This window comes from Callospermophilus lateralis, chromosome 10 (genome assembly GCF_048772815.1).
Source record: "Callospermophilus lateralis isolate mCalLat2 chromosome 10, mCalLat2.hap1, whole genome shotgun sequence".
Classification (NCBI taxonomy): domain Eukaryota; kingdom Metazoa; phylum Chordata; class Mammalia; order Rodentia; family Sciuridae; genus Callospermophilus; species Callospermophilus lateralis.
The window spans coordinates 54081644-54107341 of record NC_135314.1 but is presented as its reverse complement, the minus strand read 5'-3'; the positions used below and the strand labels follow the sequence as shown (position 1 = coordinate 54107341).

General features: G+C 44.1%; 1 protein-coding gene across 4 annotated transcripts in view; it reads right to left on the bottom strand.

The window, feature by feature from the left end:
• The window catches only part of Heg1 (heart development protein with EGF like domains 1), an 88799-nt gene extending 65532 nt beyond the window's left edge, over positions 1–23267 (bottom strand). For 2 of the 4 annotated variants that reach the window (XM_076868781.2, XM_076868782.2), the window contains exons 1-2: positions 22822–23266; positions 959–1240 (exon numbers count right to left, since the gene is read on the bottom strand). In XM_076868781.2, coding sequence (XP_076724896.2) covers positions 959–1240; positions 22822–23140 — 601 coding nt within the window. In that variant the 5' untranslated portion in view covers positions 23141–23266. Of the gene's footprint in view, positions 1–958; positions 1241–3029; positions 3094–22821 lie in introns of those variants that run through there. The other 2 variants (XM_076868783.2, XM_077110445.1) reach the window with 2 other exon arrangements.
• Between the last annotated feature and the right edge of the window lie 2431 nt (positions 23268–25698).

Sequence of the window (25698 nt, the reverse complement as noted above, 5' to 3'; positions counted from 1 at the left end):
ATGAATCTTCCCCAAATCTGCTTTACCAGTATCACTCCATTGTGCAAAACTCTTCAGTGACTTCTCACCACGCCAAGTATAAACTGTCTGGTTGGCAAAGTCCTCCATGATTGTCCCTGCCCCATTCATACAACTGTCCCACTGGCTGCTCTGTGCTCATGCTTCCCCCAGGGAGGGTGCTGGTCCTACCGCCCCACAAAGAGGCCACCTCTGTCTTTGTCTCTTCTGTACCTTCAATCACATTGAGCACTCCACTCCTTAGTCAACCTTCTCACCTCACTCAGCTACACAGGCTCAAATTCTAGCTTTGAGCCCCGTCAACTGTTTGACCTCCAAACGTTGGGCTAATAACTTCTCTGAGTTTGTTTCTAAATCCCTAAAACAGCGATAACCTGCTTTCATAAGGATTTAAACATAGTTATGCTGGTATCTAGTAGTACCTAAACATTGCTATTTTGACTTCTCTTCCTCAATTAAGTCTGATGTGTGAAGCCCTAGCCCCCTTTGAGAGCCTTTCCTAAAAATAGCAAACCTCCAAGCTGTGCTGACTGGACCAAGAACAGATATTTGAACCACATGAACACAAACAAAACCACACCAACACAACAAACATAAGCAAGTACAGTCTTCCCTGGCCACACATCCCACCAGATCTGTGCCCTTGAGATTGGTATTGTGTGGCAGAATCTATGGAGGAGGGATATGGTTTGAATTCAGGCTGACTGGAATGTAGATACCACAGAGTGGGCCAGATTACTTAGCAAATCTGCACCCTCCTCTGATCTGTATTACAAGCAAGCCACAGCCAGGGGCTTAAGTCACAGGTCTGATCCACTCCAGCCCAGGACCCCTGGATGGTCACAGTTGCTCAAGATGAGGAAGAAGGCAGTAGCAGAGATTGTTATTTTCCAGCACTGGACATACATAAATGAAATGAGCACCTTCAGTACAAACTCACTTAAAGTGCTGCCCTGGGATGTTAGAGTTGTTGCAATTTCAGGTGAAATTTGAGTGAAGTTTGTTCTACTTGAAGACTCGTTCCTTCCTTCAGCAGTTGTCGTTTCAACTAGGAAAGTACGATTTTCTGGAGCCTCTGAAAATGCAGGGCTCATTCTGGAGGTCTGAACCATCATGCCCTCTTTGGAGTCCACCGTTGAAAAGTCCTCTTGATTCTGATAAAAGACGGTATTTTCTATGTGGGGTTCAGTCTTACTTTCTGGCCAGTGGTTACTTTCAGCAGCTGCAACAATAAGAAAATGCATCAGTGAGAACTTGCTTGTTTCTGTAAAGAAAAGTGAACCTTCAGAAAAGAGAGCATACATAGACCATTTGAGGATATTGCTAACGACATGGCTCCTTGAAAATCTCATTTTTATTTTCCGCATTTAGGAATATTTCTCTTTCTGCTTAAGATGGAGAACAGCTGGGGACTGTTGAAAAATCTCTGCAAGGATGAATGAAGTCACTTCCATCTCTATGAGTGAGGCAGCAATGTCAAACCATCTGACAAGCAGAGGCTGCAGGCAGGCAGAACTAGTTTGTATCTAAATATTATGTGGTGCATGCCCAAATACACAAAAAATAAGAAAGTTACCTTTTAGTTTAGTGCTTCCCAAAGATAAAGAGAACAACAAACACAATCCACATAAGTAACTTTAATATAGCCACACTTTTAAAATAATGAAAGTGAAATTAATTTTAATATTTGTATTTCATTCAACATATCCAAAATACTATCATTTCAACATGTAATTGATATAAGAACTATCAAGATATTATATATTTTTAAGAATTAAAACTAAAATTCGTTGAGTTTTTTACTAGACACATTGAGCTCTTGATAACCACATGGCTGACCATTAGCTACCCTATTAAACAGTGCAGTTCCAGATCAACATTACCAGAAGCAGTGGCTCACTTAATTGGGATCGGTGAATGGTGACTACAAAAACTTCCAGAAGAGATTCTGACAGTTTCCTAAGGGAATTCTTTCCTTCCCAAATCCCTTAAGAATTACTGGTTTTATGCCTCCTATTATGTTTTCTGGAGGTGATAATTAGCAGAGGCTTCCTGGAGGGGGAGGGAAGTTGCTCAGGCAGCTGGGCTCCTTTGGGGCCCAGCCCCAGACAGGCAAGGCCCATACTTGGCTAAAAATGGGATTTAGAGTGGTATTTCCAGAGGCAGCCACCAAGTCCATAAATTGAACTTGGGCAGTGGACAGCAGTGACCCACATATCCTCCCTTTGAGGAGTTCCTATCTGAACTACAAAGGCAAGCTAACTTCTCCAGAGGAGGTGAAATGGTTTAAGGAAGCTTTCTCTATCCTCTTGGTTAATTGGGAGCAGTGGAAAAATTATCCTCAAAGGAAGCCAGAAAAAAGTGATTGTGGGGAGGCAGAAGGGACTCAGATTCATGCCCAAAGCTGGCAAGCCACAAGCAAAGGAAAGGAAATGAACTTAGCTTTAGTATGGTCTTAAAACAAATGTGAGACATCGCCACTGGGGGGTGTGGCTGGCCTTAGAGGAAGCAGCTATGTCCCCTTCAGAGAACAAAAGTAAAAGTCCTAGACCCTAGTCAGCTCAAGGAATTCCACTTCAGTTTCCAAGAAGAAAAGAATAGCCACACACAGACAGGACGTGGCTCCCAATAAACCATGCTCTCTCTGCAGGAGTAGACTAAGGATGTAAGAAAGAGGCTGGGGGTGTAGCTCGGTGGTAGAACACTTGCCTATCATGTAAGAAGCCCTGGATTTGATTCCCACCATTACATATACCTTTTTTTTTTTTTTTTTTTTTTTAATGTAAGAAAGAAAAAACATACACTATGAACAAAACTAAAAGGCAGACCATAGTCCTGCAGTATCCTCAATAATCCTGCCACTACCAACAACTAAGATGCTGAATAAAATAGTTTTTATAAATATGTCTAAATGTATTGCTGAGTTGGTAAGTTAAGAATCAAATCTTCTGAGATCCCAAATGAACCAAAATTAGGAATACAGAGAGAAGAATGAAGACTGAAATTGGTACCTGTTCAACATTTGTGACCCTGAACTTTTGTTCTGATGCCTTCAGGGATGCAGGAGGTTAGAGACGCACTCTCTAGGAGGGAATCTAAAAGAAAACCACTGTGAGAGAGCTGGGACTCCAAACAACTATCCCTGGGGTGTAGGGCAAATAGAAACAAACCTGCCATGAAGTAGGGACAAAAAGGAAACCTGTCCCTTTATCCTGGTGGTAGGTGAAAGAAAAACTTCATCTCATCAAGAATTTGAAACCATAAAGCTAGCCCTCATGTGGGTGTGCAGCACAAATTTATATTACCTGTGTAGTCTGAACCTAGAGTTGAGGATGTACTTAAAAGTGGTCTTAAACCTTGTGAATATACTGAAAATCACTGAACTATACTCTAAAAAATAAGAATTTATAATATGTAAATTATATCTCAAATGTGCCTACCTGGCTACATTCATACTATAAATAATGAAGAGGTAGGGAGTGATCCTGATAGTGCCTCCAAGTACCTGGCAGAAACAAATGTTAATATTCTCTAGAAAGCATATCTTCTAACCAATTTCTACCAATAAAATCTTTTTTAAAAAAATATTTTTTAGTTATAGATGGACACAATACCTTCATTTTATTTATTTACTTTTATGTGGAGCTGAGAATCGAACCCAGGGCCTCACATGTGCCAGGCATGCACTCTGCTGCTGAGCTACAGCCTCAGCCCACTACCAATAAAATCCAATGAATAAGAGATTGCATCAAAAATCATAAAATATACAAGAAAGTAAGGCATCCATGAGCATAAGTCAGCAAAGGAGGCAAGCAAAGACTTCTAATTCAGAACAAAGAAAAAGATGCCATAAATAATGCCAAGGATGTTTGAAATAAGCCTTAATTAAAATTCTAGAAATGAATAATATAATTGAAATTAAATTCAGCAATAGATTAGATATAGCTGAAGAAAGAATTAGAAGGTAGATAATGCCAAGAATGAGATAAAAAGAAAATATGAACAAAAGGTTAATAGATGAGGAAGGAAGAGTGAGAAAGTCCAACATGGGTCTACCTTGAGGTCTAGGAGAAGAGAAGGAAAGCAGAAGTGGAAATATTCAAAAAGACAGCAGCTGAAATAAATCCTGAAATTAAGGAAGTCCAACAAAATCTTAAGAGAATAAATAAATGCACACGTAAACACACACACACACACAGTCAGCAACCAAAAGAAAAATATGGAAGATTATCTATAGAAGATAGCAATTAGGCTTACAGATGGTTTTTCAACTATAATAATGGAAAACCAAAAGATAGTAGATAAATATTTTCAATGTGCTAAGAAAGAGAAGAAACTAGAATTATATACTCAGAGAAACTACCTTTCCAAAAATATCTTGAAATTATCAAGTAAGAAAATGTCCAGTCAAAACTGAGTTTATCAACTACACTTACTAAAGGAAATTAGAAAGGACTGATTTCAAATAGAAGAAAAACAATTGTAGATGACAGATATCAGATACAAGAAGACATAATGAGCAAAGAAAACACGGAATTCATGAAAAATTATAATTTCTCATTAGTGGAATTAATAAAACAAAATGAAACAAATCCTGGATAACAAGAGTCTGTAAGAGGTCTGTGCTGTAGAAGGATAATTTTGAGTTGTGTGAAAATGCATTTAAATTACTCAAACTGATCCTAAAGGATAGAAGCTCTTCTAAATTGATAGAGCCTGGAATGACATGAAACATCCATTGAAAGAAATCAATGAATATTGCCCAAAACAATACAAAAAATCAACAAATAAGCATGTTACTTAGTGATATCGAGAAAACTACTAAAAGAAGCAATTAAAAAGGCTGAAAGTGGTTGATTATGGAGAGCAGAAAATTATGATGGTGGAGTGATCAGGGCTTTTATAATAGCCTTATAAAATCTGTTTGATCTTTAAACTATATGTGTAAGTTTGATAAAAATAAAAACTAAAAAATTTTAAAGTTGAACAGCATAAATGTCTGTAGTGCCAGCTGAAAGGTTAACTTTTTGAAATCCCTGAAGTATACATCTCATAGACAAAGAACATGAAGGTACAATTCTCAAAGAGAAATAAAGAAAGACATGAAAGTAGTGTTTAAAAGCAAGGAAGTACAATCCCAAATGAGAAAAGATCCTTTTGAAGTTTTATTTATTTCTGCCTATCAAACTGATAAAAAGTTAAAAATAGTATCTAACGTCATTGCAGGTTCAGAAAATGAACAGTTTCATACAATGTTAATAATGAAATTGACAGTCTTTCTGATGATAAATTTTGCAATCTATTTCAAAAACCTTAAAAATAGGCATATATTTTGATCCAGGTTTCCATTTCTGGAAATAAATTCTATGGAAATAGTTAAGGAAGTTCAAAAAGTTGTTAAGTACAAGAAAGTTTATCACAGTCTTTTTTATAATAATGAGAATTGAAAGAAACCTAAATTTCTGCAATAGGGAGTCAGTTTACTTAAGTATGAGACAAAAAATTGTAAAGGACTGACCAAAATGCCATTGATACAATTTTAGTTATATATTATGTTTAGCCCAAATTGTTAAGTGTCAGCATAAATTACAAAACGGTACATACCATTTGATCTCATTTTATTAAATATATATCTAATTTAAATTGTGTTTCCTGAGCTGGGCATGGTAGCTCACACTTATAATCCCAGCAACTTGGAAGGCTGAGGCAGGAGAGTTGCAGGTTTAAAGCCAGTCTGGGCAACATAGTGAGACCTTGTCTCAATTTAAATTTTTAAAAAGAGGGAAGTGCTTAGGGATTTGGCTCACTGATAGAGGGCCTGCATGAAGCCTTGTGTTCAATTCCCAGCACCACCATCACCAAAGGGGGTAAAAAATGGCTGTGTCTTGGTAAAATAACTCCAGTGCTGGAGACCTAGAGAAGTCACTTTGAAATGGGCTTTCGTTGGTTTCCAGATGAAGTTTATATACCTTAAAGTTGGCTCGTGAAACATGAAAATAATGATGTGTGTAGGTTGGGACTCCAGTGACATTCTGAAGTATAATCATGTGAGTGGTTTTTAACTGTACAGCAGAAAGACTGATGAGTTTACTTGTGCCTGGGCCTCTTGGCCCTTTGATGCCTGACTACTGCCAGTACCAGCTGTGGCCATTACTGGTGGCCTTATCAAAGAGAGCTGGCCAATGACCATCTCCCTTTCTCTAAGCAGTTAGAGACAAGATACACCCTTTGTCAGTGGCCCCACTGCTGGGGCCCACTAACCTCAGAGACCTGCTAGCTCATGATTCTACCTCTACCCTTTTCTTAGTGGGTACCACAGCTGCCTGGATTGGTGAAAAACTAGTAAGTTTGGTGGGATCTATGCCTTTCTTTCCTCAGGAACAAAAGAGGCAAAATTTAAACATTGCTTGTTTTTACTCATACCTTGTGAATCAGTGTTTTCCATGTGAAGGAAATTAACCTGCTTTCAGCTTTGGGTTCTGGATACAGAAATTCGGTTCTCAATAATGCACAGACTGTGATGAAAGTCAGACCACCTAGGTTAGACTTCTAGCTCCACCACTTACATGTCCTATGACCTTAGGTGAGAAATAGAATTGTTTGTGCCTTGGCCTCTTATTTGAAAGAGGTGTATAATAACATTACCTATTTCACTGGCCTGTTATGAAGATAATAGAGTATATTTGTGTAAGAGCTTACAACAATCCCTGATATAGTGAGTACTACATATATTATAGCTACTGAATCGATTTTGGGTTATCAGCCTTCAATACATAGTTGCAGGATGACTGTGGCCGGAACTGCTAATCAGTCATGGCTCTGTCTCCCCATCTTTCTCCAGGCATCTGGTCAGAGATGATACCAGAGCTGAAACCCCCTATACTGCCCACAGTCCCTCTTGAAAGTTGGAAGTCTACTTTTATTAAAGGACCGAGGCTGGCCGAGTGGCTGCTGGAACAGCTTGTGCCTGTTCGAGTTCTGCTCCATGACACCCATCTTAAGAAAAACCGGGAGCCCAGGGTAAGGTCAAAACTACCTCCAACATAATAAGCTCCTGGTGTCACCAGCTGTGGGTTCCAAGAGAATAGTAAACCATAGCCCCCTGGATGCTCCTCTATTTCTTTTATTGCCTATAAATTCTACCTTAGAAAAGGGATTAACACATCGTGCAGGCTGGGGCAGGCAGCACCCCAGCCCACCCCCACTGCCACTTGTTCCTGCTGGTTTGAGCATCCAAGCACTTTTACACTGTTCCATGTATCTCAGGAGGAATGATGGGTAAATGCTAAAATATTTAGTAAAGTCTAAGGACTAATCCTTTCCAAGCCCTGAGTCATTTTGGTTCTACTGTGGATGAATTTTGCTGTGGCATGGCTCCTATTCAGCATCTGTGTAAACCCTGAGTAGGACAGTAATTTGGAGTAAACTGGAGAGGACTCTACAGGGACCTATCCTAGGCATGGAAAGGGATCAGAGAGACTGTTCTTGCCCTGGGTGGAAAAGAGAGATGGCCCTAGAGATACAAGAAAGGAGGGATGCCTCAAGCTGCAGAGTCTGGGCCAGCTACAGGGTAACAGGAAGAGGCTGTGTCCTATCAGACACTCTTGGAGAATTCTTTGATGCAGGCAGCATCCTGGAGACTCAAAGGAGGATGGCACTGCTCACCTCACCCAGGCCAGCTCCCCAGGTGGTCAGAGCTGATAATTCAAACCCCAGTCACAGACCACCGCAATTGAGCCACAGCAACTAACTGCACACTGGAGCTGGGATGCTGGAAATACCATCTTTCCTTCTGCACCGAGGCCATAACTTTCCTTTGTACCATGAATGGAGGTTAAATTAACAAGTTTCGTTGCTTTGCCTGGCTTTTTTCCCCTCAAGTTGACAACTTCCACTTCTGTAGTGTGTTAATGTTCCCAAACATCTGTTTGTGAACCAGCATCATCAGGGATGCTAGCATAGCCTGGAATAGGAATTCCTAATTAGCAACTGCTACAGTCAACTCCGTCGCCACCGCCCCCGCAACCCAGTGATTGGGGGATTTTCAGCTTGTATTGTTTCTGAGCAGTGCAGGGGGAGTGTACAGGGAGTGTGCCCTGTCATCTGAAGAGGCAATTTCCTCCCAGAGGGCCTACCCTGCCCCCACCCCTCACCATCAAGCGCTGCAGAGGGCCAGATGTCAAGTGCTGCCAGCTACACGCTTGTGTTTCTGAGGCACACAGATGAAGAACAAGCCCTTTATTTTCATGTCCTTTCATTTGAATTCAGATTTCACTAACATCTATTCAGTGCTTACCAAATGTTTCCATATGCATTGTCTCATTTAATGCTTATGACAGCCCTGTCAAGTGGATATTATTATCCTTATACAGCACAAGGGGAAACTGAGGGCCAGAAAGATTAAGTGACTGTTCCAGGTCACATTCCAGGTCACACACTCATGAGCAGCAGAGACACGATCTGAACTTCAGTCTTGCCCCATCCCACTCCAGCTTATTCATGAGGCTTCAAGGCACCGGCCAGTAGAGCCAAAGCAAAGGAAAGTCCCACTGGCCTGCAAACTTCAGTCTTCAACACAACTACACTGACCTTGCTTCTCCCTCAGAGGAATGAAATAGTGCCTATCACATGGGCTTTGGAATCAGGCAGACTTGGTTTGGCAACAGCTGCACACTATTAGCTGGAAGACTGAGCAAGAGGATTTCTAAATGAGCTTTTCAGAGGTGATTTTTATACATACTGAAAAGAATGATAATAAAGGGAAAGCAGAGCCAGAATGGAGAACAAGTTTGATGGAAACAAGAAAAGTCTTTGTCAACCAAACTGTGAAGGTTGGGGTGATGTTACAACTTCGAAGTGAAAACGTCCAGTAGACAGTTAAAGATAAAGAGCAAGAGATGGCATATGACAGGAAAGTCGGAGGATCAAGGGCTGACTGAAGGGAAAATTTGAATCTGGAGGAAGAGGCAGAGCCAGTGACAGGCAGGGATACAAATAACAAGGAGAGAACAGGATGAAGTTTAAAGTAGAGGCTAGGGCTGGGGTTGTGGGTCAGTGGTAGAGTGCTCACCTAGCACACGTGAGGCACTGGGGTCGATTCTCAGCCCGCCCATAAAAATGAAATAAAGATATTGTGTCCGCCTACAACTAAAAAATAATATTAAAAAAAAAAAAGTAGAGGCCAGCAAAGAGGAAGCCAATGAATGCTGACGGGCAGCAGTGGACTCCATGGACAACACGCCTACAGAAAGGCTGTGGAGAAGCCAGGGAAAGTTCCTAGGCCTTTCCAGTGTGTCGCTAGGTCAATGAAAGGTGAAGGTCACAGTGCTTGGGTGAAGGTTCATGAGGAGAGGTTCTGGGACAGTACAGTACTCATCCCCAGTCATGGAATTCCCCATTCCTGCCTCCCCTTGGAGATGTCCTGGGATCCTGAACTTGGAAAACCCCTCTTAGAACTATGGGGTTGGTGCCCTGTTCCTACACTGTTGTGTATTCCAGCAACAGACAGTCAAACCTATGAAAATGAGTTTCTCTGTAATTTTTAAAGATTTTTCTGAAATTCAGTTGCTCACCCAGGGAGGGGGGAAAAGTCTTTAAAAGGTGAAGAGAGAATTTTAGCCCCCTCTATTTGGTTCCTTTGAATATGACATGTGGTGCAGACTGAAGAGAAATGGAACGTTGTTCACAGAGACTTCCCAGAGAGTGAAATTATGCTTCTATTCTCAGAGATCCAATTAATAATCCCACACATTTTCCAATCTGCAAAGCACTTTTTACAGGATAATTTAGGAGGCCTAAATATCCTTTTAGATCCTGACAGTCTAAGTGGCAGTCTTGAGGGTAATTCTTGTCCTCTTTTATGGAAGAAAAGACTGAGGCTTTAGCGTTTAAGTCACCTTCAGAGGTTAACCCAGAAAATAGGTGACAGAGCAGACTGAAGCCCAGCCCTTTAATTCCAGTGTCCTCAATTAACCACACTCAGATGAAAACCAGTGAGGGCCAAGAAGAGAGAAGCACAACCAGCTCTTACTAAACTAATTCACAGCATGAGTCAAGCTTCACTAGCTAGCACCCATGCTGCTTTGCACCATTCATTCTGGTCAAAGTGACTGGGCTGTCTTTAATGCCTCTATGCCCCTCAAAGGTGACCACCACCTTAGGACCATAGCATCCAACTATTCTGACCCTCAGATGACAGGACTAAGGAAAAGAAAAGGAGTAATAGTTTCAAATCTGCAACACCGTGACAATGAATTTAAAAAATATTTGCTTTCACACCCATTAGAATGGCTACTAACAAAAAGGAAAATAGGAAGGGTTGGTGGGAATGTGGAGAAATAGAAATCCTTATACAATGCTGGTGGATATGTAAAATGGTACAGTACCCATGGAAAAAAGTTCAACAGTCCATCAGAAACTTAGTTATCATTTGATCCAGCAATTTCACTTCTAAGCATATATCCAAAATAACTGAAAGCAGAGACCCAAATAGATACTTGACAACACTCATGTTGTCAACAATATTATTCATAATAGCCAAAAGAAGAAAGCAACCCAAGTATCCATCAGTAGATGAATGGATCAACAAAATGTGGTATATACATACAATGGTATATGAAATGAAAATAAATGAAATTCTAATACAGCAACATGAGGAAACCCTGAAAACCTAAGTTAAATAAGCTAGACACAAAAGGACAAATATTGTATGATTCCACTTATATAGAGTTCCTATAATAGGAAGTTCATAGGGAGATAAAGTAGAACAGAGATTACCAGGAGTGAGAGCAGGGAGGTATGGGGATTTATTATTTAAATAGTTTCTAGGGGCTAGGGTTGTGGCTCAGTGGTAGAGTGCTTACCTAGTGCTTTGCGAGGCCCTGGGTTTGATCCTCAGCACCACATAAAAATAAATGAGTAAAATAAAGGTATTGTGTCCAACTACAACAAAAGAATAAATATTTTTTTAAAAAAAGAGTTTCTATTGGGATAATGAAGAATTTCTGGGAATGAATGATTGGTGATTTTTTTTTTTTTTAATATAGTGCTGAGGATCGAACCCAGTGCCTCAAACGTGCAAGGCAGGTACTCTACCACTGAGCTACAGCCCCAGCCCTGGTGATGATTTTAACAATACTGTTACTGTACTCAGAGCCATGGAATTTTGTACACGTAGGAATAATTAAAATGGTAAATTTTCCATTTGTGTATATTTTGCCACAATAAAAATATACTGAGCACCAATCACAGGCAAGACACTGTGAGGGTTTCAAGGACAAATAAGATATGAACCCGCCTCAAAGAGCTTTTGCTTTCAAGGGAGATAAACCATAAATACTTAGAATGCCTCTGGGGGTATGAGAAGTGGCCCAGAGAGGCAGAGTTTGCAAGGTACAAGAAACCCATCCTCCCTTCTGGGCTGCCTGGCCTCTGGTCCAGACAGTGGGGGTCCTTCCCCAATAGGGTCCTCACAGCCTTCCCCCAGGATCTCTCCAAATGAGGGAATTTCAGGCTGGATGGCCAGGGGTGAGATATTCTGAGGCAGTCAGGAATCTCAGGGGTTTCTGGGGAAGGTGACAGTAATCTCTCCAGAAAGGTGGCAGCCTACTCTAAGCTGTGTTTTGAAATGGTGCTGCGGATGTAATGATTTGGGGTGGAAGACTTTTAGAAGCCAAATGAGTTTGTGAGAACAAAAGACTGAGCCCTCAATCTGGACTGTCCAAGGCTCTTGGGGAGTTTCGTTTCCTTCCTTGTTCTTACCCTAAAAGGAGTAGCCCTAAGAAAAATCATACACATTGCAAAGTGTTTGGACTTGAGGTCCAATGATCAAATTTTTAAATAGCTTCCCCTGCAACAGTCTCTAGAGATGAGTAGTGCAAGGTTTACAAGGCACCCCACCCTCCTCTCCTGTGAGGAAGTCACTTTTGTTCAGCAGAGCATCCTCTCCTCCTGGGGAGAAACAGATCTGCAGGACTGAGCTGAATGAGACCCAGGACAGGCTAGCCTGGAGCCCTGAGCCTGGGCTCAACCTTCCAGAAACAGAAGGAGCCTGATGTGGCTTTAGGAGGGGGCACCCGGGAGGGCTGCACTAGGGAGGGCTGTAGCCTACACAGGCAGGAGGGAGAGATGAAGATCTCTCATGTGACCTCAAGATTTTTGCTTTAAAAATAATTCCATAGGGTTTTTTGTTTGTCTTAAAGGCCTTGAGAAAAGACACAGGGTTGAAGGCCAGGAGATTTCCATTCAGTTAAACAAGAGAATACAAAATCTTTTGGCAATGGGGTGGTCACCTTATTTCTAGGGGCATCTATCTTACTGCCTCCTTTCTTCCCCTCTGGTCCTTTGAAAAATAAACACCCAACAGAGTGGCTTGAGGAGGTTCCTCAACAAAGGGGCTGCTTCAAGAAAGAAGCTGAAGCCACAGCCCCTGCCCCTCCTGACTAGGCAGGCCCAGGGTGCAGGCCTCCCAGCCTGCGTCTCACTGTAAAGCTCAATCACACCCAGAGAGGAAGCCAGTGGCGGGGCTCCACCAAAGGAGACCTGCCAGGTTAGCGAAACAATAAAAAGGCAAGGAAAAACATCCTGGTTCCGAGGAGGAAGAGGGGGAGAGAAGTGCGCTGAGGAGGGGCAGGAAGAATCGGCCTGTTTGGGGCGTGTGTGCGATGGAACCGCCAGAGCCCTGTCCCGGCCTTTAAACATTTACATAGCGCTGGCGGCTGACTTTTATACGTTCTGCAGTTAATTTATTCTTCAGACCTCTGTGAAGTGGCTCAGGACTCGAAGGAAATCACAGAAAAGTAATTGGAACATTTTACGACTTTGAAAAATGGACACAGCGGAAAGATGTCTCAACACAAAGGACTCAGAGGCCTGGGCTGGAGAAGGGAGGGAAGCTTGGGCACTGGCTCTCCCTGGGGTGGGGTCCACCATGGGGACTTCCAGGGATCCAGCCGCAGGGAGTGAATGAGTACAATCTAGTTAAAGAGAGAAATGAAAAGTTTGCTAATATGCTTTTAAAATTAAGATCAGGAAATGTAACACTCCTATTCAAATATAACCAACATGTGGACAAATCAGTTGTATACCATAGCCAGTTAAGAAAAAGGGAAAATAAAGGGAGAAGAATGGAAGGGAGCTGAAAAGAGAAACAAAGCAGAAAGCAGAAAAAAAAAAAAAAAAAAAGATATGCCAAAGCAGGATAATAACAGGAATATAATACATAATAGTAATGGCATTTTAGATATAGATATATAAAAAATAATCTATACAGCATTTGCTCCATGCCAGGCACTGAGCATCTCACGGGGATGTCTCAGTTCAACCTCATGACAACCCTATGAGGTCGTCTCCTTATCCCTGCTTTTCTGATAAAGAAACAGGTGAGGTTAAGTAATTTGCCCAAGGTCAAACAGGTCATAATAAAACTGGACCCACCCATTCCAAAGAAAATCCAATTAAAAAAATATAGAAATAGAAAAAAAAAAAAGAGTGAAAGAAAAAAGCCAAGGCAGAGAGCATCAGAGAAATAATCACATGTGCTAAAAGTGAAAGCCAGAAAGGAAGTGCCATTTCTCCAGGTGGGCTACAAAGGTGCCTTGTTAAGGATACTAGAATCCAAATGGGGGTTTCATGGCACAGATGGAGGTGTTGCATCTTGAGACCCTACTTAGCCCACTATCCAATGGGGTTCAGTGTTCTGGTGGGATTTGGAGAAATGGGAGTTAGGACAGGAGAAGGGAAGGAAGGGAACAGTCGACGGCGACTACTGTACATGTAAGAAAAGGCAAGAGACAAAGAGGATTGAGATTTGAGCAGTGGATTGGAAATGAATGGGCCCACGAACAAGCAAAGGGAAGGCAGGTTTGCGGGAGTAAAGGTAGTGAGCCTGCTTCCATAACTGTAATCTGACAGTTTAAAGCGACACACCATAAACACGTGTGCCTGGCAGGTGGCTGAGGCGCACAGATGGATTGCTGAAGGGAAGATAGAAATTCTGGAAATCACCCACTCAGAAAAAAACAGGTGACGCTGCCCTGCATCTTCCTTCCACACCTTTGTCCTGCCATCCTTCCAGCCTAGAATGTCCTGCTGCCTGCCCCTTGGCCTTCTGGTAAAATCTGATTGATTGGTCATGACCTGCTCAGGCACCAGCACCTCCAAGAAGCCTTCCCTGGAGAAAACGCTTTTCCTCTGGAGTCATTTCATCTTGTTTCACAATTCTGGCTTATGTGATCACATTCCTAAGTGTCTTGTAAAAGAGACCATGGCTCATTAGAGATGCCCCCCAAAATGTCCACTGAACCGAGGTGAAGTAGAAGGCCAAGGGTAGAACTATGGACAATATCTCACTCGGAGGGAGAGAAGAGATGGAAAGGAGTCAGTCATGGCAAAGAGAAGGAGGTGAGACAGGTGAGAGGGCAAAGAGAAGCAGGACGGAAAAAGTCCTCTGAGATTTTCTAGAAATGTCCTCCTTTTCCCCACGTCTTCTCCAGCTTTCTACTCGTCCTTCATGTCCACCTTCTCTCTAAGCCCCTCCTCACTTCGAGTAATCATAAGGCCTGATGGGTTCCCAGGAGCATTAATGATTGACACAGCGTGGACGTGTTTACAAAGCATGTCCACGTGGATTAACTCATTTTGTCCTTACAACACTGTGAAGCCAACAGGACTGGTTCTATTACCTCACCTCAATTTTCCAGATATATGGAGATGAAAGGACTTGCCCAAGGTCATAGTCTGTTCACTATATTCTGACTAAAATCCTTTGCAATGCCTATAAGGGCTCCTCCTCAAAAGAAGCAGGACAGACATTATTATCCCATTTTTAGCATAAGGAAATTAAGACCTAGCGACATTAGACAGCTTCCCATACTACATAGCTTCAAAGCGGAAGGGGTTAAGACCAAAGACCTCTGACCCACATCAGGGCTCTTAAGATTCCATTGGCATCTCTCTTTCCTAACTCTGTCGGTGGCTACTGATAGCAGCACTCCATTACACCAGGCATGACTATACTATAAATAATTCCTAACAAACCACAAGAATTCACCTACTCAAGTGAGTGTGATCCTCATCAAAGAAGTCCCATTATGACCAATAATGCTGTTATTCCAATAATGCTGTTATTATAAACCACTTTTTAAAATTTGCTTTCAATAGCCTACAGAATATTCTCTTGTATTTCCTAAATAATGATAAATTTATTTGGGATGCATATAAAAACTCAAAGTCCAATCTGATGAATGATGCAGGAAATGAAGACAAGTGATCCTTCTAAGCTCTTGACTCATAACCCCCAACAGTTCTGATCCGAGGGAAAATACCCATTGACCAGAGGTCCAAGTCTGATTGATTTTCAAAGGCTTATTATTTTGTGGTCTCTCTCCTGCAGTCTGACTGCTTCAGTCCAAAGGATGGAACTGGCATGGCCACCTGAAGAGCTTTCTCTTGGCTACTTCTTCATCCATCTTCCTCTTTGGTCTTCACCTTCCAATTTATCAGACATTGAGGAGAAACTTGTCAACTTATCATGTCTACCTCTTGACCTCCAGCAGTTGAGAGCCTCACACAGAGACATAGGAGCTTCTGTTACTTAGGGTCTCCAGCAAGATCAGCCCTTCTCTCATGTCCCCCCAACAATCCTAGGAGTTGGGTACACGGCCTCTTGTGTGCCTATCATGTCATCTGAACTGTAAGTTTTCTTCGAAAACGTCTTTATAACGGGAAAGACAGCCTAGTACCATGTAGCGCCACTACCCCAGAGCTAAAATACAAAGCAAAAGGAGTGTGTCCATTTTTAACAGCCTCTGTAGACTTAACAGATGGTCTTCGAGCTCCTTAAGGGATCTTACTACCAGAGCCTCCGGAGCATTTACAAGAAAATCTGACCTCCTTACCACACTTCTCATGGCCCTTTGTGACCCAGCCACTGTGACCTGCCTTCCTCCTAATCCCATGACAAGGCAAGATCAGTTCCTGCCTTAGAGCATCTACTCTTACTGTTCCCTCTGCCTCAGGCTCTTTCTGCTATAGGCAGGGGGACACCTTGTACCAAATCTCCAAAACAGAGTGAGTTCGAAATGCACACAAATGTGGGGAGCAAGTAGGGAGATGAACAAGAAGAGCCAGAGAGGTATAGGGACAGACACTACGGACCTTGAATTCCAACAAGCCGGGGGTGGGGGTGGGGGTGGACTTTATTCCAAGTACAATGCAAAGCTCTTGGAGGGTTTTAAGCCCGAGAATGAGGTGACCTGAATTACATTTTAAGAAGATCACTCTGGCTTCTGTGGCATTGATTAGAGAGAGAGAGCAAGAGTGGGTGAGGGAGAACAGAAAAAGAGCTGTAAAGATGAAGAGGACAAATTCACAATGTATTTTAGTAACAGAATCAACCAGAATTGCCCCCTCCCCTAAAACAAAGCAAGAAAGAATGTAGGAAAGGTGAGGAATGGTGTAGTGTGGGAGGGGTGGCTTCTAGGCATCTTGTATAAGTTAGCAGGTGGATGGTGTTGACCATTCCTGACATGGGAAGAGTTGAGCAACTATAATAGGTTTAGGGAGTGAGAATCAAGAATTCTGATTCTGATTTCCTTTTTCACTTTACTGTCAAAACTTACCACAGGGAGGACCACATCTGCTGTCTCCCAGGCTTACCATACTCCTGGCAGGTTGCTTTCTACCCTCTTGACAGTCCTCACTAAACAGCTCAGGATCAAATCCAAAGGCTGTTCTCGGGTCTCATCCTCCCAGATCTCCCTGTTCCCTCTAACTTGGGCAGACAGCACCTGGAGGTACGGCCAAATCTAAGCCAAAACACGTGAACTCGTTTTTGACCTGGCTCTCACTGCAACACCATGCAGAGCCAGCACCTGGGCTGGGTCCTCCTCTTTCCCACTGCCCTTGGTCTACATGGGGTGTTCTTCACCTAGCCAGGGTCAGTTTCCTCTGCCCAGTGGCTTCACCAAATACCCTCCAGGCTGAATCCGGCCCTGGCTTCTCCCAAGTTCAGTTCCACATTCTCAAGGGTTCACAGAATTCTTCCACTGAAATCTGCAACAGTCTTGACAGTGAGGGAAAGTCTAAAACAAGTAGGCTCCTTAATGGCAAGGTAGTTTCACCCCCACCATGGTGGCCCTCCAACCCAGGTCTGCCTGTCTTACCCTTTGAAATGGCACTCACATCTCCCCCTTTCAATTTCCACCCCGCCCCAACCCCCCCAATTCCAGTCCATGCCATGTTTTCAGTCTTTTCTTTCCAACATATCGACACACTGCCCACCAGCATCCCACCTGCTGTGCAATAGATATTGGGCTGGTGCAAAGGCAGACCTGTCTGTGGTTCATCTGTGAGTCCCCAGCACCAAGCACAAAAGAACAATGAACAGGCAACTACAGTGCTCCCCGCTCCAAGGCCATTAGGGGTTCCTCAATGTGGGTGTGATAAAACAAACACCTTAAACAGGCCTCTAAAGCCTTCTATAATTGGCCCTAGTCCCCTTTTCAGGGGTCTCTGGAGCCCTATTCATCAACCCAAGTCCTTTCCTGAACTTTCTTGGTTGTTTATCACCTCCATTTAAAAAGTCTCAACCTTTTCAACATTTGGGATTCTGCTGATGCCAGTCACCTCCTTCACCTCTCTGTATATCTACATTTGTCAATTTTCCAAAGCTAAATCAACCCCTTCTTTCCCCATGATCTCCCTGGACTCTCCAGTCCCCTGCAGTCTCCACCTCTACCTGCTGCTGCAGCTCTCTCTAGCCACATCATTCCTGTGGTCTGTATGATCTTCTTGTGGTATTTCTTCAGTTACAAATCATTAATGCATCATTACTTCACTTTTTACATCTTTGATGTTCATGCTTCAAAAAAAGTTTCCCTGGGGGCAAGTTAGATGTGCCTCCTTATTATCTGGCACAGCTCCTCACACATAGTAAGTTCTCAGTAAATATTTCCTGATTTACAAATCAGTCAAACAGGACACAGATGGAGACATCTGTCACACTCCAATAACAGAAAGAGGGAAAGAGAAGATAGAAACATCTTTGTTTCTGCCTATGATGGAGGAAATAGCGAGTGGGCAGACAAGAGCATAGACATTAAAATGGCATTTAAACAGGGCACCATTTAACCTCTCCCCCCTGTAAATGGCATTCATAATGACTAGCAACAGGCTCAACATATCAGCCACTGCTCCTGCTTCACAGGAGAGTACCCACCAAGAAAGTCAACAATTCAACTTAGTTTGGTTGATAATTAATGGAGTGACTTCTGACACCAATAATCTATGGATTAGCAGAGAAGTAGGGCATAAATCACAATCTCTGTGTAAAATACATTTTTATACAAATATAAAGACTTGAGGTGTTGACACAGTGGTGGACATCTATAATCCCAGCAACTTGGGAAGCTGAGGCAAGAGGATCAAAAGTTCAAGGCCCACCTGGGCAACTTAGTGAGACTTTGCTTCAAAATAAAAAAGGGCTGGGATATTGCTCAGTAGTAAAGCATCCCTGGTTCAATCCCCAGTACATTAAAAAAAAAAAAAAAAAAAGATTTTAAGTCTTTTCTTGACAATTAAAGACAATTTTTTTTTTAATTTCTCCTCTGCAGGTTGTTCCCATTACCACTGACATCCCTTCCCAATCATGTCCCTAATCTCTAATATCTAACAAATGGCAAGAGCAAGGACCAAGGAAAGGAGGAAGAAGACTGATGAGCTGGAAAAATCTTAGATCTAAAACTGTCATTCCATATTACAGATGAGAAAACTGAGATTTCATATTTTGTGGAAAGAGCCAATGGGTTTGGCCAAAATCAGTTTCAATACTGCCTCCTCCATTTTCTGTGTGACCTAATGTTACCAGGCTTCATTTTCTATGACTATAAAAGGGAAATAACCGCCCTTGCAGGATTGTTTTAAGGATGAAATGGGATAAAAAATGGAAAAGCACCTAACTACACATAGGTGCTCAAAGGCTAAGGATTTGAAAGAGAGATCAAATTAGTCTCCTCCCCTGTTGTCCCCCTAGGATTCTGCAAAAAAAGAGACATTTTCTATAGCTGCAACCTCTGTTCATACAGAAAGGACACTGGGGACAGGGAAGCTGCTGAAGAAGTCAGAAAGTAGCTAACAAACAGCATCTGCCATCTGTTCTTTGCTTTCTTTCTGAGCATCTCCGGACAAGGACAAGTTAGCTCCAGGACACTTTCTCAGCCAGCTGGGCAGGGCCACTGGAAAGCAGAGGGATCACCAGGAGGGCAGAGGCTCCTGCCCTGGCTCTTCAGGACTAGGAGGCAGTAACTACCCAGCTGGCATTGAGCACTATCCTGTCTCCCTCTGGCCACACCAGTCAGCTCCTGGGCAGAAAATATCAGCTCGGCATATGCACACATGCTGAGGGAAGCAATAAACAGGTACTTGCAAGGTTAAAAGGATGTGGCTTGTAAGTACACATGCCCCATGGAGAGCCCTCTCCCCACAACCTTCCTTCTATTTAGGCCACCTTCCATCAAAGCAAGCAGGCAAGCAGGCTTCCCAGGGTCACCTCCCCCAGCCCCAGCCAGAAGAGGGCTGCATTCCTGGAGGAAAGCCACTCTCCCTTCCCTTCCTGAAGGGCTGCCTTTTGCCCAACCCAGGACTTTACTGCACCTTGTAATGGTTCTCCAGGCAGCCAAGCTCAATGACGAAGTTGGCCCACAAAGTTAGAGCAATTCAGGCGACAGCTATTTAACAGCTCATAAGGGGCTGGGCTCAGAACACTTCCTTTACTCTAGGGAACCGCATTTTTCTAAGATTATTATTCCTTGGGCTGGCTGCTCAGCTACTCAGCATCCTTTCCCATTTGGGTGGGAAAGTATGTTGCTTCTGCATAGATTTTCATTATGATTTCAGCCTTTCCGCCCCCGCCCATCTGCAGATCTCACAATTATAAAACATGGCCTATGGATCTAAAAACCAGGGCATATGAACCTAGTACCCAGCTTAGAATTCTCTCGCTCTGAAGCCCTGAGTAGCAGGAAACCATGCAGAAAAAGGAAACCTCTAGGTCTCAGCCTCCTCCTCTCACCACTGGCTGAAATACCAGCAGTAAATGGCAACTGAACAACCAGCAGGGTGACAGGTGGGTGCAAAAGCTTAACAATGGCTACACAAACAGGGGGCGGCTGTCCAGGGACTTACAGTCCAATACAGGAAACCCAACCATATATGGAATGTAATTACTCAACAGAGAAACCTTGAACTCTGCCAGGAGGAGGAGAAGGGCTAGAAAGGAAGGAAAGAAAGACCTGGTCCCTACTGCTGACAAGGGTGTATTTAGAAGCCAGAGCTTCAAGGCTATAAGAGCCAGGCACTGACCACCAGCACCTCCCCAGTGTGAAGGGGCTACAGACAGTTTCCCTAACAACCACATTATTTGTAAGACTCAAGACTAATTACCAGCAGGAGTACTCACCTCCCCAAATACAGAAACATGGAGATAGAGCCTGGGTGACCCTCTACCAAAGGTGCAGGAGAGGGCAGGCAGATATCAGCCCAGGACACAGTGAATGCTACAGGACCTCTGGAAGCCCTTTCAGCCTTGAGACTTTGCTGCCTTGTGGAATAAGTGGCAGTACCTAATGATGCATGGTGGCCAAGCAAAACAAGCCAGACAACTCCTCAGAGGTTATTAGAAAACCTGGACTCACTGAATTTACCTAATGCTGGTTTTCTTCTTTGTTGTTTCTTCGTTCTCCCTAAGTGACAATGTTTGAACCACTAACAGAAAATAAGCATAGGACATTCCTAGATCTTCAGCCATATTGGTGGCTTCTAGCAATTTTCAACAGGTAATAAAAATCAACTCTTTTAATCGCACCTTCTAACATCCCACACAAAATCAGGCCTTAAACCAGCAGAAGGGCAAGCACTCCTTGGGTGATTTTGTGGGGACACCAGGAAACCTTAGGTAAGAAGGTTTAGACTATTCCTACTCCTCCTGAATTGCTTTCTGGAACTCTTTCATATATGAAAAGCCTCCATGAAATAATTCAAACCTTCCCAAATGATTCAAACAAGGAAAGTTAGAGAGCCACAGCCATAGGAGAGTTCAGATCACTTGGGGCCCTGATTCTTACTTTATTTCTCCCCTAACCCAGTTGCCTCCACAGTTCCTCCCTCAGTAACACCCACCTCACTATGACCTGTGGAGATTCTCAGTCTTAGGAGAAAGGAGACTCCTGTGCCAACCTCCTCTAGCCAGGGCCCCACAAGTCAGCATCCCTCCCAGCTATTCCCTAATAAGATTGGCCTCTCAGCTAAGAAGGCCTATCTATATACAGCCAGAGACACCTGCTTCCATTCCTGAGTATCCCCTCTGAAATGTCCTCAACTCCTTACACTCCACTGACTATCTAGAAAACCTCTCAAAATACCATACAGTGTTCCTCAGTTACTTTTCTACTACGACAAAACTAGAAATTTTTCTCTTTCATGTTCTTGATTCCTCCCTCCAAACCTAACAAAACAAAGTTATTAGTAATCTGAAGTCAGAGTCGCTCCAGGATGGGTCTCCTGAAGGTCTTCTGAAGGTCTACCAATCTCAGGCCAGTGACAGATTCACAAAGACAAGGCAGTTTGCAATGAGAGAACTGTCAAATATGGAGTTGAGGTTTTATGGGGGGCAAAAAAATCTTTTTCATATTTAACTCTAGCAAACATCCCTTGGATGAAGCAAGCTATTTCACTTACTAGAAAGTTGTGAGATATGAGAAAAGTAACTGAACTGAAATTCAGGCAGATGAAATCTTCTCAACCTTCACCTAAACTCCAAATGAATGGTCCAGTATAGCAACAATCTAGCCTGTCCCTGCTTGTACGACCTTCCTCACTCACAGGAAGGCAAAGGCTACCACCACCACGTTGCTGACTTTGTTCAAAGCACTTTCCATTATTTTTACTTTCATTTTGTCACATCATCACCAGGAGGTTAGGAGAAACCTGGGTCATTTCTTCCATTTCAAAGACAGAGATACTAAGACCAGAAAAGAGGCCATCCTAAAGGTCATAATGGCATTATGGTTAGAATTCCACCCAGTCCTGGGTATTTTTCTTCCAAATCAGAAAAAGAAGATAGACACAAGAGCAACCAGAAGAAATCTGTTCCCTCTCTCTGATTAGACCAGGCAGCGGCTGTGTATAGAGCACTAGCTCCTTGAGAAAGAAAAGGAGAGGGAAAAAGTCAGCGTTTGCCTTACAGGGGTTCAAGTTTGTGGACCCTTCACCAAGTTCCTCTCTTTCAGAGTTCAGTCAATAGATCGCTTGGTTTCAAACTACATTCTTTGTCCTTTACAAAAGCCTTAGTGTCAGAACCCTTTAAAAATCCGTTATTTATACTGGGAAGTCAGGCTCTGTACCTGCAGAGACCAGTTCTGCATCTACTGAGAAAAAGAACAGAATTGAGGGAAAACGGCCTGAAGTTAATCACCCGCGCGGTGGGAGAGGCAATTTGGGGGTTTTGTTGTTCGTTTTTTTTGTTTTGTTTTGTTTTTGTTTTTTTAACGGTGGGTGAGTAGCATTTGGGGTACCCATGGGAGAGAGAAGTTTTCTTCCAAGCTGGGGAGAGAATGGTCACACCTCCCAGTCCAGCCACCGGGGAAGCTTTCTTCCCTCCCAGCCGAGTCTCAAGAGTCCCACACGCGCCGGGCAAGCGGAGCCCCGGGCCAGGGTCGAGCAGCGCCGAGGGGCCTAGGGTTAGGGATGCGGCCCGGGGCGCCCCCCAAACCAAGGCGGCTCGGTGCTGGCTCCCCAGCTCTCACTCACCCGCGCTCCCGACTCCGGGGGCCCAGCCGGAGCGTCTCCGCCGTGTCGCGGCGCCCGGCGCGGGGACAATGTGGCTGGGGCCGAGGGGCGCGGGCTCGCGGCGCTTCTGGGGCGGCGGCGGCGGCGGCTGCAACTCGCGCTCCGGGCCGCGGTCAGGGGGCCGCGCCGGCCCCACGCTGGACAGGAGCGCTGGGCGGGCCGGAGAGGGAGGCTGACCCCGTGTCCGGGAGGCCGCCAGCGGCGGCAGCAGCAGCAGCAGGAGCGGCAGCAGCAGCAGCAAGAGCGGTGGCGGCCACCGCGAGGCGCGCGGCGAGGCCATGGTGGCGGCGCCCGCCCGCGCTCACATGCCCGGCGCGCGGGGAGGGCGCGGGGCGGCGCGGGTGCGAGGGAATCGGGCGGCCGCTGCCGCTCCGGGCTGGGGAAGTGAGCCGAGTGAGGCTGTGAGCGCGCTCCACGCCTCAAAAGTTGTGGGAGCCACGGGAGGGCGGCCGGGGGCCGGGCGGGCGCGGCGGAGGCGGCCCGCGGCGCCGCTACATGCTAATTAGCCCGGGCGGGTCGCGGGGCGGGCGGCTCCTCCTCGGTTGACATCACCGGCCCCGCGCAGCGGGCCCGGGAGCGGAGGGAGGGCAGGAAGGGGGCGGGGGCCGGCCCCCGAGAACCACCCGGGCTGGGACAGCTTGATGAGGTCAACCGAGCCTCTGTGCAACTTTGATCACACGCACACGCCCTAGAGCATCGCTTTGCATTTTGGAGAAAAATTAGAAAAACGGAGCCTTCTGAATCAGGAACCACTTTGCCAAGTCAAACGCACAGTAAACCTGCAAAAAGCAGGTCCTGGTAAGATGATTGGCACTAACTAGTTAATATACCGAGTGCTTCTATAGGAAAGGGAAGTAGAGCTTGGCCCATGCGCCCCATTCAGCCCTGTCACTGCTCTTACTAATTTTGAAGTACCCCTACCCCCATCACCAACACTGCCCCTTCAGGTCCCCAGCACTGATGCTAAACTTGCTTTTGCCAAGCCTAACACCTGGCACTCTGACCAGGCGGAAATCCTAATATTCCCCTGTGCCCTCCCAAACCTGGATTCTGTTCCATCTGCCTTTGGCTCACACCAGAATTCTGCAGAGATGTCACCACCAGGACACCCAAACAGGCTGCAGGGAAAAGAAAACTGTGAATTCAGGCTCAGCTAGGGCAAACTCATCATCAGTGAAAGAATTGCGGATTGCAAATTAAACAAAATGTTGTGCATCAGTGAATTTTAAATGAAAACTTCAGGAGGTAGGTTCAAAGATTTAATGTGAACAAATTCTCTTGGTAAATAATGTTTCATGTACATCCATATCCATAACCTTTCTCCTCACAGTAAATAAACAAAATGTCTAAATTTTAGGACTGCAAGACTTTTCATTTATAAGGAAGAAGGAGGGGCTCACAAAGAAGGGGAAATAACTCGCCAAGATTTTGAAGTGAGACCCAAAGATTAAGTGATTTATTTGCAAATATCTGAATATCATTAATTCTTATCAGAATTTGCAATTCAGACAATGTCTCACTGCTCTTTGGTGATTTTGTTGGGTATCTTGAGATCTCCTGTCTGCCTACCAGATGCTCATGAAAACCTGAGTAGGGATTGTCATACTTCTTCCCATTTCCCTGCTCCTTTTTGCTTCTCTATCGCCAGATTTCTGTGATCAGCCTCCAGGGGAATGAGCAAATTGTGGTGTGCAGGGTGGCTGCAGATTCACCTAGGTCCACTTTCTGGTGACTCAGTACAAATGAGTCACTTGGCAGAAAGCATTAAAGATGCTGTGTATAAACAAGCTCACCTTAAATGAGAAAGTAACGAGTAAATATTTGGTTTTATTGTTTTATTTCTGAAGAACCGCAAAACAAACCCAACTTTCTAAGTCTCATGTAGAGTTCCTGGGTCTCTCCAAGTTACAATTACCCCCCAATATGTAACTTGGTTTGCTTTCATGGCCTCAGCTCAACTTCTCTGGACACGGTTCCCATATTAACAGGCAGGACTGCACAGGTGCTAAGACCCAATCAGACAGATCCTAACAGGCCAAGACACTGTGTTCGGAGGTTATGGTCACTGCCACTCCCTTCCTTTGGCAGAGAACACTTCATGTAGCACTAGTCACCCTCCTAGGCAGAGGTTTAAGGATTTAATGGCCCTTCCAGGATTCTTGTGTGGATTCAGGGATCCCACTTGAGAATCTGTCTTTCCTACCATGGCCCAAGGACAAACATGCACTCGCCACCTGCCCCTCCTCTTTCGGCATAGGTTTATCTCTGTCTAATCTTCTTTCTAACTTCTAAGTCAAATGACCAAGTTCAGGGTAATTGTCAGCTGGGTAGTGCTTAACCAGTGGATTAGTAAGGAGAGAGGAAGAACCTGGGATGACTGATGAACACTGTAGATAGGTTCAGCACTTTTCATCTCTTCCTAGGACAGAACAAAAGAAATCAGCAAGAGAGTTGGAAGCAGTATAGAACCTGGGACAGGGTTGACTTGGTTTAAGAACCCTTGCTTCTTTCTCCAACTTAACCACTGTTTGTGTTCTGGACCTCGGTTTCTTCATCACAGAGTGTCCTAGATGATATTTTACAATTCATTAAAGCTCTTCTGGGGACTGGGGTTGTGGCTCAGCGGTAGAGGGCTCACCCTGAGAGGTACTGGGTTCAATCCTCAGCACCACATAAAAATAAATAAATAAAATAAAGGTATTATGTCCAATTACCACTAAAAAGTAATATTTTTAAAGCTCTTCTGGCATAGGAGTAAGAAGGTATAAAGCAGGCATCTAAGGACATTTGTTATGTTTCCATTCTAGGGAAGTGAAAATCCAGACAATGTTCCTGATC